Genomic DNA, 21,350 nt, shown 5'->3' on the forward strand with positions numbered 1-21,350 from the left:
TTTGCCTCCTGGTAAAAAGGCCATTGGTACAAAGTGGGTTTACAAGTTGAAACGCAAGACGGATGGTGAGATCGATCGCCATGACGCTTGACTTTTTGGAAAGGGTTATGCACATAAAAAAGGCATAGATTATGAAGAGAGTTTTGCTCCCACTTGTCGTCTGACTACTGTGTGTTTTCTATGTGCATTGGCAGCTCATTTTGGTTGGGATGTACATCAATTAGACATGGTTACTGCTTTCTTGAATGGTGACATATTTGAGGAAGTGAATGTAATGCAACCTCGCGGTTTTGTCAAGAAAGGACAAGAGGACAAAGTGTGCAGATGTAACAAGGCTTTGTATGGGTTGAAGAAATCTCCTCGTGATTTGTATGAGAAAGCTAACACTCATTTAGTCAAATGAGGCTTTCATAACAGTCCAACAGAAAGCACATTTTGTAAAGCGTGAGGGTGATGTACTTCTCATTGTTGTTCTTTATGTGGATGATTTGCTGATCACTGGTCCCAATGAGGCACATATTGCTGAATTTAAGTATGATTTGAATGCTACTTCCAAGATGAAAGATTTGGGTCTGTTGCATCACTTGGGCATAAAGTTTAAGCAATGTGATGGTGGTATTGTCTTGTGTCAAAAAAGTTACATAGAGACATTGCTATGTAAGTTTGGACTTGAGATTTGCAAACCTATTGCCACTCCCATGGAAAAAGGTTTGAAATTGAGTCTACATGATGCTGGCAATCATGCTGATGTCACTCTTTACCAAACTGCTGTTGGATGCCTCATTTATGGTTGCGAGGAACCCAATTTTTCATGCTCGCACAAAGCACATTGAGGTGCATTACAGCTATGTTATGGAGAGGCTCTCAGCAGGAGAGATCAGCTTGGCTTATGTGTCAACACATGACAACCTTGCAGATCTTTTCACAAAGGCATTGTCTCGTGAGAATCTTGAAGCTTTCTGCAAAGCTTTGGGCTTATTCCCCTTTGTGGACTGATCATGTCCTCTGGGCATGGCACTTCCCTTTACTCATGTGCCAGCTCTCGCTCACTGCATCACTTCAGGGGGGATTTGTTACCATATACATGTTGTAGTGATGTGTGTGAACATACTAGGACCGTCGAGGCATTTTTTCCCTCTTTAGGAGTTTTTTTTTTCCCGTGCATTATATATACGCCCATTACTCTAAGGCTATCTATCTTTCCATTGCACACTAAGTAACACACTCTCAGTTGTGTGCCTTGAGCTTCCTTCGCCTTCTCCAAGATGTGAGCATTTCTCTACAACCCTAATTCCAATATGGACGTCCACATTCATAGCATTGAAGAGGTGGTCTCTTTACAGTGTAATTGATATTTTCGCCTCTTGCCACAAGAGGAGCTAGTTGATAGACATGCTTGACTTGTCCCCAATAGTCCTCCATGTAGTATTGTGGAATTTCCTCAAGTGCATTAATGCCATAGGAATTATTAGGGTCTATATCTTCCTCATAGCCTTCCAAACCAACAATAGATGTCTCACAACCCACTTGATTCACAGAAGTGATTCTCGGATATGGTGGTTGCGATCTTAACACTGGAGGTGGTAAGGGTGTTGTTTGAACAACATTTTGAGCCCTAAGGACCACATGTTGTGATGTTTGTTCACGAGGTGGGGCCGACATCAATGCAAGCACTGAAAGTGTGTCCGTCCATGCTAAGGTTGGTTTATTGGCCATCTCCCGTTTAAATACTATGCAATCCTTAGCTTGATGACCTTACCTTCCATAGACATTGCAATTCTCATTAAAAGTTTACTCTAAAAGTAGGGCATTCACTGGTAGTATGCGGACCATAGAAAACTGAGCACCATTGTTGCTCCCTTCTTGGATACATATGATTGTTTTGCGGAGCAGGATTGTCTCTAAGAGTCTCTTGAATAGCCTTGGTGAGATATGCTAAATTCATCTTATATATCTTTTGCTCCTTAGCAATAGGCTTTAGGGTCATTGCGTGATGCTCTGATGCTTGCGAGCTAGTAGATTTATGCTCAACGGAAACTCTTTTTCCTTGAATCATTAAATTATCCTCCAATCGGATCGCATTGATGGTGACTGCTTCCCAAGTGGTGACACCTCTAATGACTAGGCCATTGTACATATCGTCATGTCGTAGTCCCCTAATGAATCTATCAAACAATTGGTTATTATTGAAGCACTCATTTGGATTACAACAAGAATTCAAATGCTTCAAGCGACTAATAAAGTCTCTCACTGACTCTCCTTCCTCTCGTTGGGCTTTTTGGAGCTGAGATGCTACACCCCAGAGTACGCCCTCTCGTATGTACTCTTTGAAGAACAGTCTCCTAAGAGTAGGGTAAATCGTTTTTTCTTCCACCCTTAGGGTTCTATACCAATCCCCAGCCTTTCCACTTAAGGTCAGGCTTAAAACATTACTCTTATGCAGGTCATTGGTTCTCCTAGGGAATCACATATTTGTTAAAACACTTCGATATGCTTTCTCACATCCCCGTCTCCACTAAATTTTTGTGTGAGATTGGCTATTGGTACTGCCTTACTTCTAAGCTCTCTATCAGGCGTATTACGCATATTTTCAACAATGGATCGACCAATAGTTTGAGCAAATGTTGCCAAGTCACCTAAGTGAGCATGTATAGTGGGGACATACACTCTCGAGACTTCATGTGGAATGGGGGTTGGCATTGGGCTTGGCGTATATGCCGTGCTTGGGTTCCAAGGTTGGTACGGTGTTGTGCCATGTAGTGGCCCAAAGTTCATATGTGTGACGCTAGGCATAACAGATGTGGGATGTGACATGATAATGCTAGCCGGTATGGTCCCATTGAAATAAGAGCTTGGATGTTGTGGTTGTGGAACATAAGTTTTCGTGCTCAACCGCCTCGCTGCCGTCGATGCTTTTGCAGTGCTCGATCACACACTCTCTCTCTCTCTCTCTCAAGCGCACGTACACACACACACACACACATGTGTGTGTGTGTGTGTGTGTGTATACATGTGAGCACACAAAGTAGAAGGAAACAAAGATGGAGCAAGAGCACTTCTTAATTTACACCTCCAAGAATGAAGATTTTACGATATAGAAGGTTTTTTCAAACTTCCGAAGGGAGGTTCATTGAGAAACATATGGAGAAAAATTCTTTATGGCCTTCAAAATGTAAACAAAAGCAACCCTTCAAATGAGTTTTTTTTAAACGTAGTTAGTTGTGTGCCTTGAAATTAATGGCTTTAAGTAATATAAATTTACATAGAGTACTAAGGTCTTTTTGACTGTCATTGCCAAGACTCCTTAGAAGTCTTTTCATTTTCTACCATCCTAGCACTTACCCTTCACTTTTGCATTTTCAATTAATTGTTTTTTTAAGGTCCTTTTTGAAATGAAGCAGAATGTGACACCTGGGGGTCTTTCCTTCCTTGAAAATTTTAAGCTGCTTCATATATAGTATAGATGGTAGAGTGCACATTACTACATTTGTGTTTTTCTTTGTTTAATTTTGCTTTAACGTTTTCTTCTCTTTAGAGTGTCCTTGCACTATGTAAGCACTGAATATATTTCTTTTGAAGCCATTAGGTATACTATTTTAAAATCATGAAGAAGGGGTTGATCATGTATTTTTGGTTTTTAGTAATACAATACCACTCATTGTTGTGAGTTTTGGAGGGAAAAAAATCATGAAGTAGGGGAGTACGATTTTGGATTGAATTCTTGGTAGCGAATCTTGGGAAATGCCTCGGAAGAGCAAGGAGTAAAACTAAAAAGTTTTTGAAATGAGAGATAGTTAAGGGAGAGTTGTGCATGGTGGGGAAAGTGGTTTTCATATCCGCATGCAAGTGATGGTACCTGGGAGGAGCAAGGGCATGTGGCGGGAGCACATGTAGGCAAGGAAGGAGCAAGAGCTGCATGTGACGACGGAGCACGGATAAGGAAAGAGGGTTGTAGGGGCAGGGGGTGGGTCATGTGGTGGCACAAGAAGGGGAGCAGCAGGTTTGTTTATAAACATGGAGGACTAGCATATGTTGAGCCCCGCAAGGGAGCACTTTGCAGAAGCAACATGGCAGTAAGCTTGTTTTTTCTGTTTGTTTGTGCATAGCTTAGGAGGTAGAGAAGTCATCCCGATGCATATTAGCTGAGTCAACCTATTCGCAGGCTGAGGTCATGGGTTTGAGCTTCATGTTGGATGCATCAACATTCTAACTTGGATACGACGCTTCCAACTAAAGTGAGGTGGAATCTTTCCACTTCAAAAAAATTCCACCTAATAGAATGAAGAAAGCGCAGGTACGTAGCCCATAGCCCATGAATAAGTGTGTCAAATTTTTGACTGTGGGGTTATTAATGGGAATCTGAGGAGATCCCTTGGGTTTTAAGAAGATGGGAAAGGAAAACGATGAGGGCAGTAAGGTGCTGGTTGGTCCATCGTAGATTCATTTAAGGGGTTTTTGTTGTAGATACCCCTGGAAGATGCCTTGCTTTGAGAAGTTGGAAAAAAAGGATCAAGGCCACGTGGGAGGGGTGCTTTGGGATTGGAGAGGTGCATGGAAAATGAAGAGATGGTGGAAAAACAATTGATAAAATCACCAGGTCTGCCAAGGTGAGAAAAAGAGTTCAATAGGACCCCATAAGAACTCAGGAACATGCAAAAACATTTTTGTAATCAACAATATATACCACACATTACTATTCAAGACTAATTGGTTCTCCCCTTGTACATACAATGGGGTTTGCAATGGTCGGAAGCAAGATGTGTGACGGTAGTAAACCCACAAAATGATAGCTTCCTACATATCTCTAGATATAAACCCCTTACAATGATGGATTCCTACAACATGATGCAGTACAATTGGCCATCCTTGTATCATGGCTCTCAACAAGTACTAACACACAACCTTACTGTAAGTATTACATCACTTGCTACCTAGATAGGAGCAAGCTTTAAAGGTTTTCCATCTTTGAGCATGCCACACTATTCCATCAACTGCTATCATTTTATGTCGAAATATATTCCATTGGGCACAATCGCAACACACCCAACTATACAATTAACAAACTTCCACCCATTGTGAAGCAATAGACACCATACAATGAAAGATGCAAGGGATCATAAGAGAGAGAGAGAGAGAGAGAGAGAGAGAGAGAGAGAGAGAGAGAGAGAGAGAGAATGTAAATCAACACAAATATTACAACTAAAAACTTTTAAAACATTGATATCTCTTATAAAATTTTGGATGGTGCACACTATTTGGTAGGGCAAGAAAGCCAAAACCTTCTTCTTTTAAATGCTAATGCACCAATGCGATAGCAACTCCAAATAACCCCTCGTATTGAAAAGCCTATCTTATAAGATAACGTTAGAGAAAGGCAACCTCAATTCAGCGAAGGGATTGACCCATCACTAGCACCTTGCAATGTTGATAGCGTTAGCTAGAAAATTGATCATTGTTAATATATATTCATTCCAACAAAGCAGTACCATATTCAAATGGTGAAGCACACAATCCTCAACGAGGAACCTAGGTGAAAATCCCACATCATGAATAATGCACAAAAAACAATTGAGGAAGGTAGGTCGTGCCAATTTTCCAACCATTAGTTTTAATGAGAATCTTGCAAGATTCACTTGTGAGTTTTGAAGAAAAAGTCTAGGGGGGTGGATTAGTTACCAGTGACTGAAGGACAAATATTTATCTAACGGTGGTGTTATTATAGGTATGCAACATTAGGGTCATTCTCTCTCTCTCTCTCTCTCTCTCTCTCTCTCTCTCTCTACTCAGAAAGTACAGCATGCTAGGATCATGGCAATACAAACATGGGGGGGCAGGAGGATCTATGTGCTAGAGTGAGAAAGAGAGCTTGCTGCCTTGCGCTCTCGTGCATGCTATGTGTGCAATCTCTCTCTTATGTCCCTCTTTGATTGTGAATGCCATGGCGAGGGTAGTATAGACAGGGAGTAAAGCGCAGAGACGGTGATCGTGAGGGCAACTCAGTTTGCAAAGAGTGAGTACGAGAGACGGCTTAATAGAATTTAGAAACCTTAGTGTAGGAGCAGTAGGGAGTAACGGTGCATGTTAGTGGAGGTTGTATCCTTGTGGGAGGTGCAAATCAAAGGCCAACTCAGGAGCAGGAGGAGAAGGGGATTGGGGACGTGGGATTTTGCTCGCTCTCTCTCTCTCTCTCTCTCTCTCTCTCTCTCTCTCTCTCTCGCTGCAAGAAGGGTGGTTATTATGAGGCAATGTGTGTCTCTTCCTTCTCAGCATCGTTGATTGAATGGTGATGCACCGTGAGAAGTACTTAAGGAGACCAAGTATGTTTGTTGTTGGAAAATAGGAGATGCCCAGAGGGAGTTAGCTAGCGGAGAGAGAAAATGAGTGAGGTTTGTGCGGAGAGAGTGATTGAGAGGATAGGGGTTACCTGCTATTTTGCTTTCAATGGGTAGCTATGAACCCGACGTCATGACTCCTCGTGAGTGCAAGAAGGAACCCTGAGCCCCAACACAAAACCTTTTAGTGTTGGTTTTGCTCAGCGTATTTGGGGAGCTGCAGACCACTTGATGGGTTGTCGCGATGGCGAGACGCCATGTTTGAGCACAAACATGCAGCAAGAGAGATGGAACCCCTAGCCAGGGGGTAGGAAGGAAGCTGAGTAGCAGTGATGGTGGGCCCAGTTGTAAGGTTCATCAGGGGTAAAGGAGTTATTTTCCTTAGAATTGCTAGATTCGGTGGGAATCTTCAGGGCTGATGATGTAGTGAGGAGAAAATCTCAACAAGGTTAGGGCTTGGAAGGTGACAATGGATTTGAAAAATCTTGGAAGGGATGACGGATTTGTAGAAGCTTACGATGAGGAAGTTGAAGTGAGGAGAAAGCTCAATGAGATAGTGTTAGGGCTTTGAAGGTGAGCAAGCTTCACGACACCATCTACTCCCACTCTCTCAACAACCTCCATCAAGCTTCTTCGTGTTGCCCCTCGTTTCCTTGCTCAACACTGCCCGTGTCCAGAACTGCCATTGTACCAGTTTGTATCCCCACCACCCCTCAAGACAACGCAACCTATAGCATGGCATGAATCCCCCCCACCCCCTCGCAACCCCAAACAGATATAGCATGGCATGATGCAAGGGCAAGAAGGATGAGAGAGAGAGAGAGAGAGAGAGAGAGAGAGAGAGAGAGAGAGAGAGAGAGAGAGAGAGAGAGAGAGAGAGAGAGAGAGAGAAATCCCTAAAAAATCTAGAACTTAGGAGAGATCCGCTACTCAGATATATTATTTTGATGCCATTTATTACTTTTAGAATCATAAGCTTGATAACCCCTTGGAAGTTGGGACTATTGGGACTCGTGAGATCAAGAAGTGCCCTTTTAAATTAAATAAAAAATTATGTATTTCCAAAAAAAATCTAATCATGGCAAATAGTGTTTTCAAAACATCTAAAAATAAAATTTTATATTTTTTAAAAAATAATGTTCTATTTTTCATTAGCAAAAAGGAAAACCATCACTAGGACCTCCCGCCTTTGGGGCTGGCCAAAAATAAGTGCCCACTACCCCCTGAAATTGGAAACAATAAAATCACCTGGCTACTTTGATTGTGCAACCTGCTCAAGGCTAAGTTGAGACACACTTTTCCAGAACACTGATTCTCTCTCTAGATTTATTGGCTGCAAGCATTTATGTAGATATAAGTTGAATGTTGGAGATCCTTAAAGTAGGCCTAGTTTATTTTAAATAAATGGAATCACTGCATCTCTCTCTCTCTCTCTCTCTCTCTCTCTCTCTCTTTGCATGCTTGCATGAGACGTGGACCTAGCACACTACCAAGTGTAATCGAGAGAGAATGCCAAGGGAGGAGGGCACCACCATCCATAAATGGAAGTTGCGGCTACCTAACCAGAGCGCCTTGGAGCCTATTATGTGTAGCCCTTTGGAGCAGGAATGCAACACGTGAGGGAGTGTGTTTGTCTGACCTTTGAGGGAGTGTATTCCTCTGACATGCGACCTATGAGAGAGTATGTTGGAACTTTGTGTGTGTAGCACTCAAGAGAAAGCATGTGATCACTTATAATAGGAGGGAGTGTGTTCCTCTTATGGCAAGCACGGAGAAAGGAAGGAGATGAAAGAAAACTGGGTTGGATGAGGGTAGGCGAAGGTGGAGCGCAGAGGGAAACATGAGGAGGGAGAGGAAGAGGTGGGGCGTGACGACAACATAGGGTGACCGAGTGTTATTGTTGGCAAGATTCCTAAGAAAATAATAATTCATTAAAAGAGTGTAAGAAAAGTAAATAAAGCCATTTATTAAGAGGAATCTTGAGTTAAACCTCTTTTGTGATGAAACAAGTGAAAGGGTCACTGTGGCTTTCTAAAACAATAAAAAAATGATAAAATCATTAGATTGAGTTTAACTAGAATCAGTGTTCGAGAAAGAGTTTCTTTAGCTTAGCCTTGAGCTGATAAAAAGTTGAGACTAGTTTCTTGCAAACCATGGTAAATGGGAAAAAAATTGATAAAATATGTGAGAAAATAGTTCAAAAATTTTGCAAGCTTCAAAAATTTTACTTGTATTTTCAGTTTGCTTCTTTGCGACGAGAAAACTCAAATGGCGGCTGCTTGATAAAAGAGACTATCCCAAACATTGACTGAAATTAAGATATAGAATGCATGAAAAGTGAAGCCATATGAGGCTATGAAATGAAATGTGAAACAAAAAAAACTCATTAATATGTGTGTGTGTGTGAGTTGGGTTTTTTTTCGTGGGGGTGCCCGGTGTTTTGGGGGGGGGGGGGGGGGGGGGGGGGGGGGTGGTTTGGGTTTACTAGAGTTATGCAATGTGAAGCTTTATTTTAGCATTCTAAAACAATAGAATGGCAGAAAAGCGAAGACATTTAAGGATGTGAAATGAAAAGATCCATTTCATATTTTAAAACCAAAATAATATTTAAGGTAAGTCTCAATGGTCACTCAAAACATTGAAAGTATGTCTAGCTCAACTCTTCTGGAGGCTTCTTTACAAATCCAAAAACAAAAGACAAATGGACGCCAATTGTCATGCAAAGAGAAAGACGACGGTGACATTGCCCAAGTATCTAAATCATGCCAAAAGAGAAGATTTCAACTTCGCATGAAAAGGTGGATCGAGTCAATATAAAATATCAAATATATATCTAACTCGCAAGCTTGTTATATAAATATTTGGATTGAATTTTGTAATTTGTAAACGAGTCCCTTCATTGAAGACCCTTACGTTCTTTAAGTACACCGTTCTCTCATAGTGTCAAAACCCACAAACCCCCCCCCTCCCTCCGAACCACAAAAAAAAAACCATTCTAAGACAAAAGTATACCTTTCTCCCATCTCCTCGATGGCATGATGGAGCTTGGACATTGCAACTCAAAACAGAGACTTCTAGTCACTTTTGGAAGTGACTTTTCTAGGGCTCTTTAGAAATGACTAGCCGCAAATACTCTCTTGGTTCGAGGTGCAAATTTCCTATTGTTTTACGCTTCTCCTCTTACCATTCAATGAACTAGTATGTGACCCGCGCGTTGCTGCGGTCAAGAAGGAGTATTATTGAATTTTGTGTGACCCCTCCTCCCCCCTTCTTTAGAAGGATAACATGTGTAAGTATTTTTTATGCATCCAATTGAAGGTAGTGACAACTATATCTTAAATGCTTTATTATGTACAATAGTGCATTATGGTATCAACCTAAATCACACTGGATTTGTGCGACAATAGAAAGTGCATAGAGAATTGAATGAACATAACAACTACATAACATAAACTTAAAAGACTACACATGAGGTTGGGGGGGGGGATGAAGAGAGAGAGAGAGAGAGAGAGAGAGAGAGGGGAAAAGGGAAACTAAAAGAAAAACAACAATCCACTTCCATTACTATAAGTAGTCTTTGTAAGGCCTAATATTCGTCTCTAAAGAAAGTTCTTTGCAAGCCACTAAATCTTAACTAACAAAACAGTTGCAACTTCAAAACGACAGCCTTCGGGATGTTGCATTTGGTACTTGTAGAACCCATGGACCCACACAATGAATGCTCCTACCAAAATGACGATGCCCCTCAGACAGGGTGTATAATACAATCATCCAATTCTCATATCTATCCCTATAAGAGTATTCTGCATTGGCCGGCAAGCGATCTCCGAGCTCGCGAACCTGCATGCGAGCTGAACCTGCATTACGATTCAAAGCCACACTAATATGAAAGTACCCTTGGAGTCCTCCGAAAAACTCATGCACTTCTATTAAAATGTTATCACGATAATAGTTATTTCTGCAAGCAAATTGGTTAATTACAATAAGTTCAATAACCAAAAAATATTTAAAAAAGCATTGTGCCTCATTGGTGTTCCTTACCTAACAACTTCAAAGCTTTCAATAATGTGTACTAGCCTACATCATGCGTACTAAGTGGGCATCTCCATTCACGTGGATCTAAATGAGAAAATTGTTAGTTTGAACACCAAGCTGGAAAATTTTCAAAGGATATACTTAGATCCTACTATAGATAAGAAATGGCGGATGATGAAGCATCCAGCTAAACGTAAATATTGTCCAATGCCTTCTTTGACGTGGCATCTATAAATACAATATTTCAACCCCGTCCAAGAAACATCATAACATCAGCTTTTCATGACAATCAAAGTGTATGGAGAATTGAATCAACATAGCACCTATAGTATGCGATCCACATGTTGGTGTAATCCAAAAGAGCACACTATTGATACCATTGAAACTTTGAAATTTGCAACAAAATCTTAGTTCTCGATCACTCATAGACATGCATAAAGAGCTACACAAATCTACTCGTTTATGTGTACATAAGCCTTAAATTTTCAACATTTTCACATAATGAGATGGAAAAACATGAAAATGTCATGCATATGCAACACATAGTTTTGAGATTTTAAGAAAAGAAAATAACTTCAAATGCAATACCAATAAACCTTCAAACGCTGACAGATCTTATTTACGATTTTTATTTCCACTCCATGCAAAATGTCAAAACTCTTAGGAAACAATCAACAAAATAGTTAGTGGCAAAGGATGCTTTGGTGGAGTTTTAATTGGTAATATATAATAACTATAATAACATTCAAATTTCCTACACTATCATACGTCGATGACCCTTTTGTAAAAATAATCACACAAACTCTATCGTCTTGTTTGAACCTTCCGCAATTAGGATACATCATATTATACATACTTTGTGGATACACATCAGAACAGGGTCTCAATGGTCCCTAATTTCCAAAAGCAAAGGGTTTTATAGGATGAAGTTTGTTGTTTGCAAAGAGAAAACAAAATTTAGGCACGTGCATATGCATCAATACAATAAAATATCCCATTGAAGTGGTTTGATGTGCATGAACCCAATCTGAAGTTGTCTACAATGGTCATTACGAACTAATAATGGGGTCTGGAATGTGCTACCCAATAATTTAAGAGTGCATAAAGTGAACCAAATCTAAAGGAGTAAGACAATTTCTACTTGTAAACCTAAAGATAACTTTCAGAACGAAATGTAGATAGTGGTAAAATATCATGGAATCTATCAAGATTCCAATTATTTCATTGCAACGTCCTTGAAGCTCATACAGCTAAGCACAGTTGTAACGATGGAAGCCTCTTTTCTAAAAGCATGCTACTTTATGTCCCCAAGCCACAAAGGTAGTACCTCATATTGTTTTGACCAAAAATATCATCTCAACCAAAGTCTCAAAACTTAATTTAAGTATACTCTATGGCTTTATGCCATGTAGATCAAAACAACACAAGTAAAAAAAAAAAAAAAAAAACAACATGTTCACTAATTTATCCTACCAACGCAGTTCAAAGCAAGGTATGCTTTAGTACATAAAAAACATAGTGAATCAAATTAACACACAAAGTACGTGCGTCAACTATTTCTAGTAGCCAAGGTTGAACATTGCTATATGGCACGGCTATAAGAAGCTCGAGCCATCTTTGTCATCAGTGCATTCAATCGATTCGAATGGACCTTGAGCCGGGTTACCTCTCCTTCTAAAGCAAGGACTTGGTCCTTAAGTGCATCAATTTGGACCTGGATTTCCCTATTGGGCATGTGTGAGCTTTGCATTGATTCAAATTGTTCCTCCATGCGCACCAGCATGTTGAATTGGTTCTCCTCAACTTGGGCCATTCCTCCATTGAAGCGTTGTGCACATAAACACACCTCAGTGTGGAGGTCTACAATTTGTTGGCCATTCGCTTGCTGAGCCATGTCCAAAAGTGCTTCCAAGTGTCGTTCAAAGTCCAATTGCCTAGACTCACTACGGACAAAGAAGTCCCATAATGCAGCCATGAGTTTATGATTCCCATCATTTACCACAGGATTTAATAGAAGAGGATCCCACGCATCGAGCACTTCTCTTTGCCGCTCGAACATTGGCAAACCTTGGAGGAGTGGACTCAATACCATCCGACTGGGTCTCAACGATGGCATTGTTATTCATGTTTTCCATAGCTGTACCATTAAAAAGTACATCACAATGCATATAAAGTTGAACTATGTGTCAACTACCACAAAGGAAGCAATCCCTTGCACAATATTACGAATATAACATCTTATCATACAAAAAAACATAATCTACACAAAGCATAAGAGGTGCAAGCTCAAGAAAAGACACAGAGAGACTTTAATGTTTTCCTCAAGCAACATGCATGATTTTCTCTCTTCCTTATTGCACATCTCTCTCTCTCTCTCTCTCTCTCTCTCTCTCTCTCTCACTCTCTCAACATAGCAACCTATCCTCTCACAAACGTGAGGATCAATGCATAGAATTGTTGTGCTTAAACAAAGATCTCTAAGATATGAACCTAATATCTTGGATCCCTCAAACTCAAATCGCAAGTGGAAAACTCTGTTGCATAGAATTACAAAGTCATAATAAACACCAAGACATTTAGAAATGTATCCAGATTTTCAAAGAACATTGCCTAAAATGGATCACAAGCATGGCAAAGCTATTGATATGTTTGTCATAGAAGCAAACACAATCAAGGACATTATCGTGCCACAACTGATCTAAGAGGCATTATCAACGTAGCTCGCTTCATCATGCAATTGGCAATCGGCTTGGAGTTTCTCTATTCCTAAATTAAGGACCGTTTTTCCATCCCAAGGTTGATTATCTCCTGGATTGACAAACAATAGTAGTAAAAAAGGGAGACTTTTTTTAAAATAATACAATTGAAGCACCAAACACAACAATTTACACATACCAGTTATTGCAGCTATGTATGGTACTGCCAAACATGCAAGTTGTTTAGGCAAGTAGATTTGGTAGATCAACTCAGCGAACCTAGAACTCTGGAGGTACTCCCAATCATTGGGAACGGAGTATCCTTCATATTTAGCAAACCATTGAGCACCATCTTCATCTTCGGAAGACACACACTCCTTCCTTACCGAGTAGACACCGTACTCAACGTCGGAGGAGTATGCCAAAATACGCAATGTAAAGATATCGATAGATGGCAACTTCTTAAGGTCTGTAACACATAAGGAAACAAAAAAACCATGAATCTTACTTTATGCCAAGTGAATTTCTGATTTCATGCACACACACCCGGTCTTGTAGTGCTTGCGGATGGTCCTAAAAGTTTTTTTGTGCGGCAAAGGTGCACACCAAAAAAGTGGCTCTGCTTAAAATAATGGAAAAAAAAAATCAAGGTCCCAAAGATAACACAATAAGTCTCCACATCATGTCTTAATGGTGGACAAAAACATACCAGGATGTGGATGATTTTCTACATTTAATAGAAAGGACACCTCGGAGATGTAAGTCATTTGATCCATGATCTATATACCCAAATAGAAACCACAAAATAGACAATGTAAGGAAGGAACAAAACCTTCACATGACATAGTTTAGTATATGTTATGGAGAGAGGCAAAAAATTAATTCACAAAATATTTTATGATTTGAAACATATATAAAGAAGAACACAATGATGAGAAGGATTGGAGCCTTCATATGGCATTGATTGATATCTCATGGTACATAATATTTATTGTTAGTGCAATTGTTTTGTAATTACATCAAAGTCACGTAGGAGAATTTTCACTCCAATAGTTGAGCGTGCGCATGACAGTGCAACATACAGTTGTCCATGAGTCAAGACCGGTGTCACCAGGTATAGGCCCAACATGGTAATGCTTTGGCCGTGCGACTTATTTATCGTCATACACAAAGAAGGATTGGAACCTTCATATGGCATTGTTTAATATCTCATGGTACACAATGTTTGTTGTTAGTGTAGTTGTTTCGTTTACATCAATGTCACATACGATAATCTTCACTCCACTGGTTGAACGTGCACGTGACAATGCAACATACAGTTGTCCATGAGTGAAGACCGATGTCACCAGGTATAGGCCCAACATGGCAATGCTTTGTCCTTGTGACTTATTTATCGTCATACAAAAAGCCAATCTAACTGGGAACTGCCTCCATCTAAGAACGAATGGTAACTTTGTACTAGAATGCACAAAACATATTCGAGGGATGAAAACCCGAGTGCCTACCCGTGTACCTGTAATAACTTCTGCCTCGAGAACTCTTGCATGAACTGCCTTGCACACCAAGCGTGTCCCATTACATAGACCTAGACTTGGATCAATGTTCCGTAGTAGAATTATTGGGGCATTCATTTTCAACTCCAAGCAATGTGTTGGAAATCCACCACCCAAGGTGGGACTATTTAAAAACTCCACAAAGTATAAGAAAGGATCTTGCATCGAGTTTTCCGCCACAGTGTCAGCACTAAAGTATTGCACAACATCACCTTTCATTGTGTACAGGGCCTTAGCATTGACAATATCAACTTCAGAGTTTTTTGGAGCAAGGATGGCCCGCTCTCTGAAGTATTCTGCATGGACCACATCTTTATCAATTTCTGAATAGATGCAGCCTATCAATACATCCAATGAGGATGAAGAAAGCACCATGTGACGGGGGATTTCTATCATTTGTTCATCACCGATTGTCAAAGTCCCATTTCCTACATCCATAAGCCATTCTCTATAGGCAGAATTTGCAACATCACCACCTCCCACACACATGTTATGTGCCAATCTAAGAATCTTCAGACGATTCCATAAGTGCGATCGACAAAGTGTAGCATCAACAATGTCAGCACGCGCTCCCTGGAACACCACTGGTAAGATCTGTCTGAAATCTCCCCCAAGAAGCAACACTTTTCCACCAAATGGATTTGTTGAGCACATGATATCTTGCAAAGACCTGTCCAAAGCTTCGAAGGCATATCGATGCATCATAGGAGCCTCATCCCACACAATCAACTTGCACATTCTAAGCAATTCAGCAAGTTGACCTTGAACAGGGATATTGCATGTGCTACAACTATCAAGGTCCAAGGGTATCTTGAATCTAGAATGTGCAGTGTGTCCATTTCGCAATAGCAATGCATTAGGGAATTTCGGAGGTCATTTGGAGGGCCTTCTAAGAAAATGTATTTTTTGCACTCTCTCTTTAGAAAAAATGGCAAATAAAAGAGCTGGGTCTTTCATAGTAAAAGTTCAAAAAGTGTACTTTAAGTAGATTCCTTACTCTTCTGAACATTCGTTCGTAGTGATTGAGGGATAATCCTCTTTTCAGTTGCATTGAATGAACCTCGTCAATATGGAGGGAATGAGGCTAACATGGAGGGATGAAGGCGCAGCCGCTATTCACTTTCCATTAAACCTGCACATTTGGCTAATGGCGCACTCCTCAAATGGCACAAATGTTACCCAGAAATGAGCCAAATATCACCTTCACATTGATTTGGACAATGAGTACCAACCATTGATTAAGCGCAGTAAAACAAACACACATATATCTCCCGCTTCCATAGACACGCTCAGAGCTCAGGGAGCTAAACACATAGATATCTGGACGAGAGGCTCTCTCTACCCTAAGAATCCAATGACTAATGCGTCTCCACCGTTTGTCAATCCTACAAGCTTATTGACCTTTGCTGGTGATGGAGAAAAGGGCCTTCTGGGTTATTGTAAATCTCTTACAAGAGAAGCTGAAACTTACAAGAGCATTCTCCAAGCTCAACAATGTGAGATTGTTTGCCTTTCACATTTACATTCTACAGATCAGGTTACCATTTTGCAACATAAAATAGAGGTACAAGAACTGAAAGGAAAGGTGCGAAGTTGTCAAATGAAGGACACCATCTTGGGTGGTCGTATCCGAAAGAAGAAATTGCGCAATCTTGAAACATTGTAGGTTGCATCAGGAGGTCTCAAGAAAAGAATCCGAGCATTAAGGTGATGCTTCTTGGTTAGCTACATTGTCTTAGTTAAGTAATCTTTTTGTTTTTTCTTGTTATGCATTGTTTTCATGTGCCTAAATAGTGTTAGTGAAGCAAATTTTCTGTTATTTACTTATGCATTGTCTTCATGTAGAGATTCAATCTATCCTGACAAGGAAAACATTGACCCCAAAGCCAATATAGGAAAGAGATTGAAGCCACTTATAAGTAGAAGCCTGGCAGCAGATATAGTACATGACAAGAAGTTTAAGGTCCTACAACGAAATGTAGTGGACCGCTTTATTTCAGAGAACTCAGTGCCTGCAAAAGAGATACAAGGCACACTTGATTCACTTGGTGTAAGCAAAAGAGGATATTCGGCTATCCAAAAGTCTGTCTCATCCATCTTTGTTAAGAAGGGTATAAAATCCAAACTTCTACCATCAGCCTCAAGTGTTTGGAAAGAGAGGCTTCAGCTTAACGAGGCACAGGGAGACTATCTTGGACAGCCCTTTCATATTAAAGCAACTTACAGTGGCCATGGAGCAAACATGGCATATGATGAGTTCAATAATATTTTTATGGACCTGCGGATATTACAGAAGAGAATGGTGGAGTTTTACAATATCACATTTGAAGAGTCACGAGGGGTATTACATTTTGTGTTAAAACTGGATGAGTGTGAGCTTGTTAAAGAGAAAAAGCTAGAGCGTGCTACTATTACTTTAATGAATAGATCCCTCTCAAAGTGTCCCAGTGATGATCCTTTATATTTTAGTGTTCAATCAGAATCTAACATATGGTGGCTTGGTGCGTTTGAGGTAAGCGAGATTTTCAGGTAAGCTCAAATGTTCACATCTACTTAAGTCTCATAACAAGCGGGAGAAACATTGCAAAATATATAAGAAAAGTTATAATGAGAGTATCAGTAAGTTCACATGTCAAGAGTACTTACAATTGCAACGTGGTTGATGTATATCTGATACATTTCCACCGTTTGCTATCACCTCTGGATGGGTAAACACATGCTGAACAAGAACTTCCTTTACAGATCTTTTGCCGATTTCAACTTTGAAATCCAACACTCTGGCCTTCCATGCTGAGCGGTAAACGTTGATACCACTAGACCTCTTGGGTATTCTTGGTTGCATGAGGACCCATGAACCTTTGTTTATCCTTTGTCCAACCCATTGGTTCTCTGCACTTATTGAAGTTGATATTGTAATTGAGGATATGCTACTACTTGGCCTTCTAGGCAAAGTGCAGTTGTTGGTTGTTGGTGTGAGAGACAGTAAACACCTGGAGCCTCTTGGGCGAGAAGACGTGGAAGCCATAGCTCTCAGAGAAAAGCTTTAGTGGAGGGAGATTCACTTTGAAAGCATTCTAATGGAGGGAAAGTGTTTTAGAATTCCAATATCTTGTGCGGGCTTAATGGTCACCCTCCAGTACGTTAATGACCATAAGAGAATATCAGAAGTGGGACCACATGCAAGCACCTAAAAGCTCGGTAAAAGGAAGGAAATTACGATGCTACAATCCTAGATTCGTGAAATTTTTATGCTATTTTCCTATTTTTTGAGTCTTTCCACGTACTTTCCTACGTAACGTAGCCTTCGTGCTCATTGGACGCGCTCTATTATTCTCTCTCTTCATATGGCCCTCCAAATGACCTCTGAAATTTCCTAATGTTGAAATGCCAGAAGATGCTGTGGCCAATGCAACTTCTCCTTCTCCACGCACACGTGACAACAAAAAATTATACAAATAAGTTTTCCTAGTCCTTGCAGGACCATCTAGGAAAAAATAGCCCCACTATCAATAGTCAATCCATGCAACACTGCCTCAAAAGCAATCCTTTGATCTTCATTTAGACTCTGCTCCATTTCACGTGACACGGATAGCTCTTGCATTGTGTCAAGGCATTGCTCTTGGAAAAGCAAGATATTTTCATCACGTGTCACAAAGCGTACATCAGGCATTGGAATTCCAGGAAATTCAGTTAAACTTCATCCAAAAGTACCAAGAATGTTATGCAAATCTTGCAACGCATACCCTTCAACAACCTGTGTACAACCATCTAACGACTCATATCTCATCTCCAACATGTGTTGATAGTCCTCATACAAAAAACGTCGAAATCTTTCCCATAAGAGATGAGGGGAGGAGGGTTCACAAAACAATAGAATGGTCACAAACAAATGTCTCAATTGCAAGCCTGTATGTGTACTGCAAGCTTCCTCGATGCATCCGAACCATTCCCCATCATCTTCCAAGATACCCCTTGCAATGCATGCTGCCTTGAATGTTGGAAACAATACACCATTTGCGGAGCGTAGATCCTCAAATGATTTACATCCTTTACAAATAGTCAAAAGAAAACGGACATAATATCGTTCACCTGTAGAGGGCTACACAAAATACATCCGCCAATTAGTGTCCCCACGACGTCTCTTTGTCCATTTCTTAGAACCCGAATCCACACCCACTTTTAAGGAAAATCGCCCACTCTCTCAAAGTGGTCTTCTCTGCATTATGTCTTTGCAAGACATCATTAAGTCTATCATTATCTCAAAAAGTCACCATTTGACCAGCCGGAACATGCACGCTCAATCTCTGAACAACTGGTGCGTCATTGTGCAAAGGATATTGAAAAATTCTCCAGCAAGACTCAGATGCAGATACATAGCGGCCATCCGTGTACATGTCTATCTCATCAACATTCACCCTTTCTGCATCACGTACCGATGTATGGAATCTTACAGTTGCCCTATCATGCCCCTTGTAGATGTACTTATAGACATACTTGACGGCTGAAAATTTTGAGAATACCTCAACATTGATATGCGCATTAAATAGTGTTGACAAAACAGGATTATATGGCACAACCCATCGGTTATCAATAGTAGAACCCCTAACCTTGGCGGTGAAGCCATTGTTTCATCGCACATAAATGGGGTAGCCATTATTATCCATGCTTGTTTGCTATTTTCTAATACATCGGCCATCAACCATGCAAGGAGATGACCTATTGAACTCACCGCATGGACCATGAATGTTACAACTAACAATGATATCATGCAGGACTGGAAATCAATTTTTATATGGCAGCTCTGCACAAACCATTTTGTCATAGTCAAATGTTGATTGAGGCTTACATCGAGGATCTAGAATCAATAATGTATGAGAATGTGGCAAGCGTCTCTTTTGGAACTCCACGACGGACATGTAAGCCACCACTTTTCCAAAAATATCTTTATTTAAGATATACTTCATCATGCTCGAGTGTTTCAAGAAGAAAACCCTGGTGGTTATGTCTGGTCAATCAGAGGAAACCTGTCCTGGAAGTAATGCCTCATTTATTTCTGGCCATTTGGGGGTTACATGTGAATGTGATAAATAGGTCTGGATTTCCCTTTGCACGCACAATTGCCATTGCATCTTGATACAATTGGTACATGTGCTGAGGGACGCCTATAAAAGATGAGGGTAAGACAATTCTTTGACCTGCAGACCGTCCAACGACAACATCACTCCCAGACAAATGCACCATGTCAACCAAGCGTGCATACAATTCTGCCCTCAACGTCTGCTGATTTGTACGAACCCATGCAAGATGACATTCCTCAATGGCACAATATGCATCAACCATAAGTTGTTGAAGTAAACAACCCCCACGAAGCAAGCATGACTCTGTATTAGCACGAACCTGTAGCCGATATGCATAGTACTCTCTTTGAGTGACACATTGTCGACCAACCAAGGCATCCAAAGGGCCATGCACATTATCATAAGGAAGCTTGATATGCCATCCATCTTCTCCTTGTGGAAAGAGAAGAACATACAATAGTGGCATGTACGACCTGTGTAGATTTGAAATCCTTTGTAGCCTTCCATTTTGACAATGTATCACAATGTCTCGATGGCCAACTGTTTGTACATCCCCTTGACCTGGCATAATCGCAACAACCTCATTGCCAACAGGTATCAAGTACTGCCTGGAAGTATTTCTATTCTCACAAATTGTCATTTTGATCTCCACACCAGGACTGTCACGTAACATTATACCAACATTGTAGAAGGCATTCGCATACGGATTACATGATCGCATCATCATTGATAATGCTTCAAGAGTGGACAAATTCAAACCATCCAAGGCACTCATACGATTCCGAACCTCATGCTCAGTATCATATACATATATCTATGTAAATTTTGGAGCCCCTGCTTCATGTGGTAGCAAAGAACCAATTCGATGGTACACACCGCCATGTACACGAAAGCAATATGCACCAGACCTACCCATCAATGTCTCATCAATGGTAGCTCCAAGAGATGCAAATGCCATAACACTATTGTAACTCCTGATGTTTCTTCTGAAAGACCTACTCAAAGCATCACTATTAGTGAGTAGCCTCTCCAATACATCTGGCGGTCTTGCAAGAGGAAAGAGGGATACTTTTCCACCTTTGCAACAATATTTTCCCATTGATGGTGTATCTTCCTTCTTCATTTCACATGGCCAAAGACGTGCACCACAAAACTCACAGAAGGAGGACATGGTTCCTGTATGATCTGTAGGCAATGAGACATGTATCAATGGTAGCATGGAAGGGTGGAAACCTCGTAGACATGGATAGGCATGTAGAATGCAAGCAATTCCTCCAAGTGATGTGTCATGAACATACGAGACCTGTTCCTCATTTTGAGCGTCTATGAGAGGGCAAAAGTGTCGGTCATGTTGATGACGCTGTTGTCTTATGTTGGAGGTGCGTTGCCTTGCCCGTTGTCGACGATATCTTCTTGTCGCATCAAAACATGAAAGAGTGTGTTGTCTTCGTCCTTGTCCTTGCATGACAGTTTGAAAAGGAACTTGTGGAATAGTAACATCACCATGTATAGAACTCTCCACAAATGTGGAGGGAATCCTCCCACGACCATGGCCATTTGTTGAGCATGGCAAGGCATCCTCTAGCAAGTATATCGTACGTTATATAGCGAGTTGACATTGATAATTTCGTGCAACCTTTCGGCGTGCACGCACAT

General features: G+C 40.7%; 1 protein-coding gene across 1 annotated transcript; it reads right to left on the minus strand.

The window, feature by feature from the left end:
* Positions 1-18,100: 18,100 nt before the first annotated feature.
* LOC147436855 (uncharacterized) lies at positions 18,101-20,469 on the minus strand. The gene is made up of 4 exons (XM_086486483.1): positions 19,689-20,469; positions 18,888-19,117; positions 18,360-18,715; positions 18,101-18,311 (listed from the first exon to the last, which is right to left on the minus strand). The coding sequence occupies exons 1-4, from the start codon at positions 20,467-20,469 to the stop codon at positions 18,101-18,103; spliced, it is 1,578 nt and encodes a 525-aa protein (XP_086342609.1).
* Between the last annotated feature and the right edge of the window lie 881 nt (positions 20,470-21,350).

Source organism: Adiantum capillus-veneris, chromosome 17 (genome assembly GCF_014529385.1).
Source record: "Adiantum capillus-veneris isolate H3 chromosome 17, ASM1452938v2, whole genome shotgun sequence".
In the NCBI taxonomy this organism is placed as follows: Eukaryota; Viridiplantae; Streptophyta; class Polypodiopsida; order Polypodiales; family Pteridaceae; genus Adiantum; species Adiantum capillus-veneris.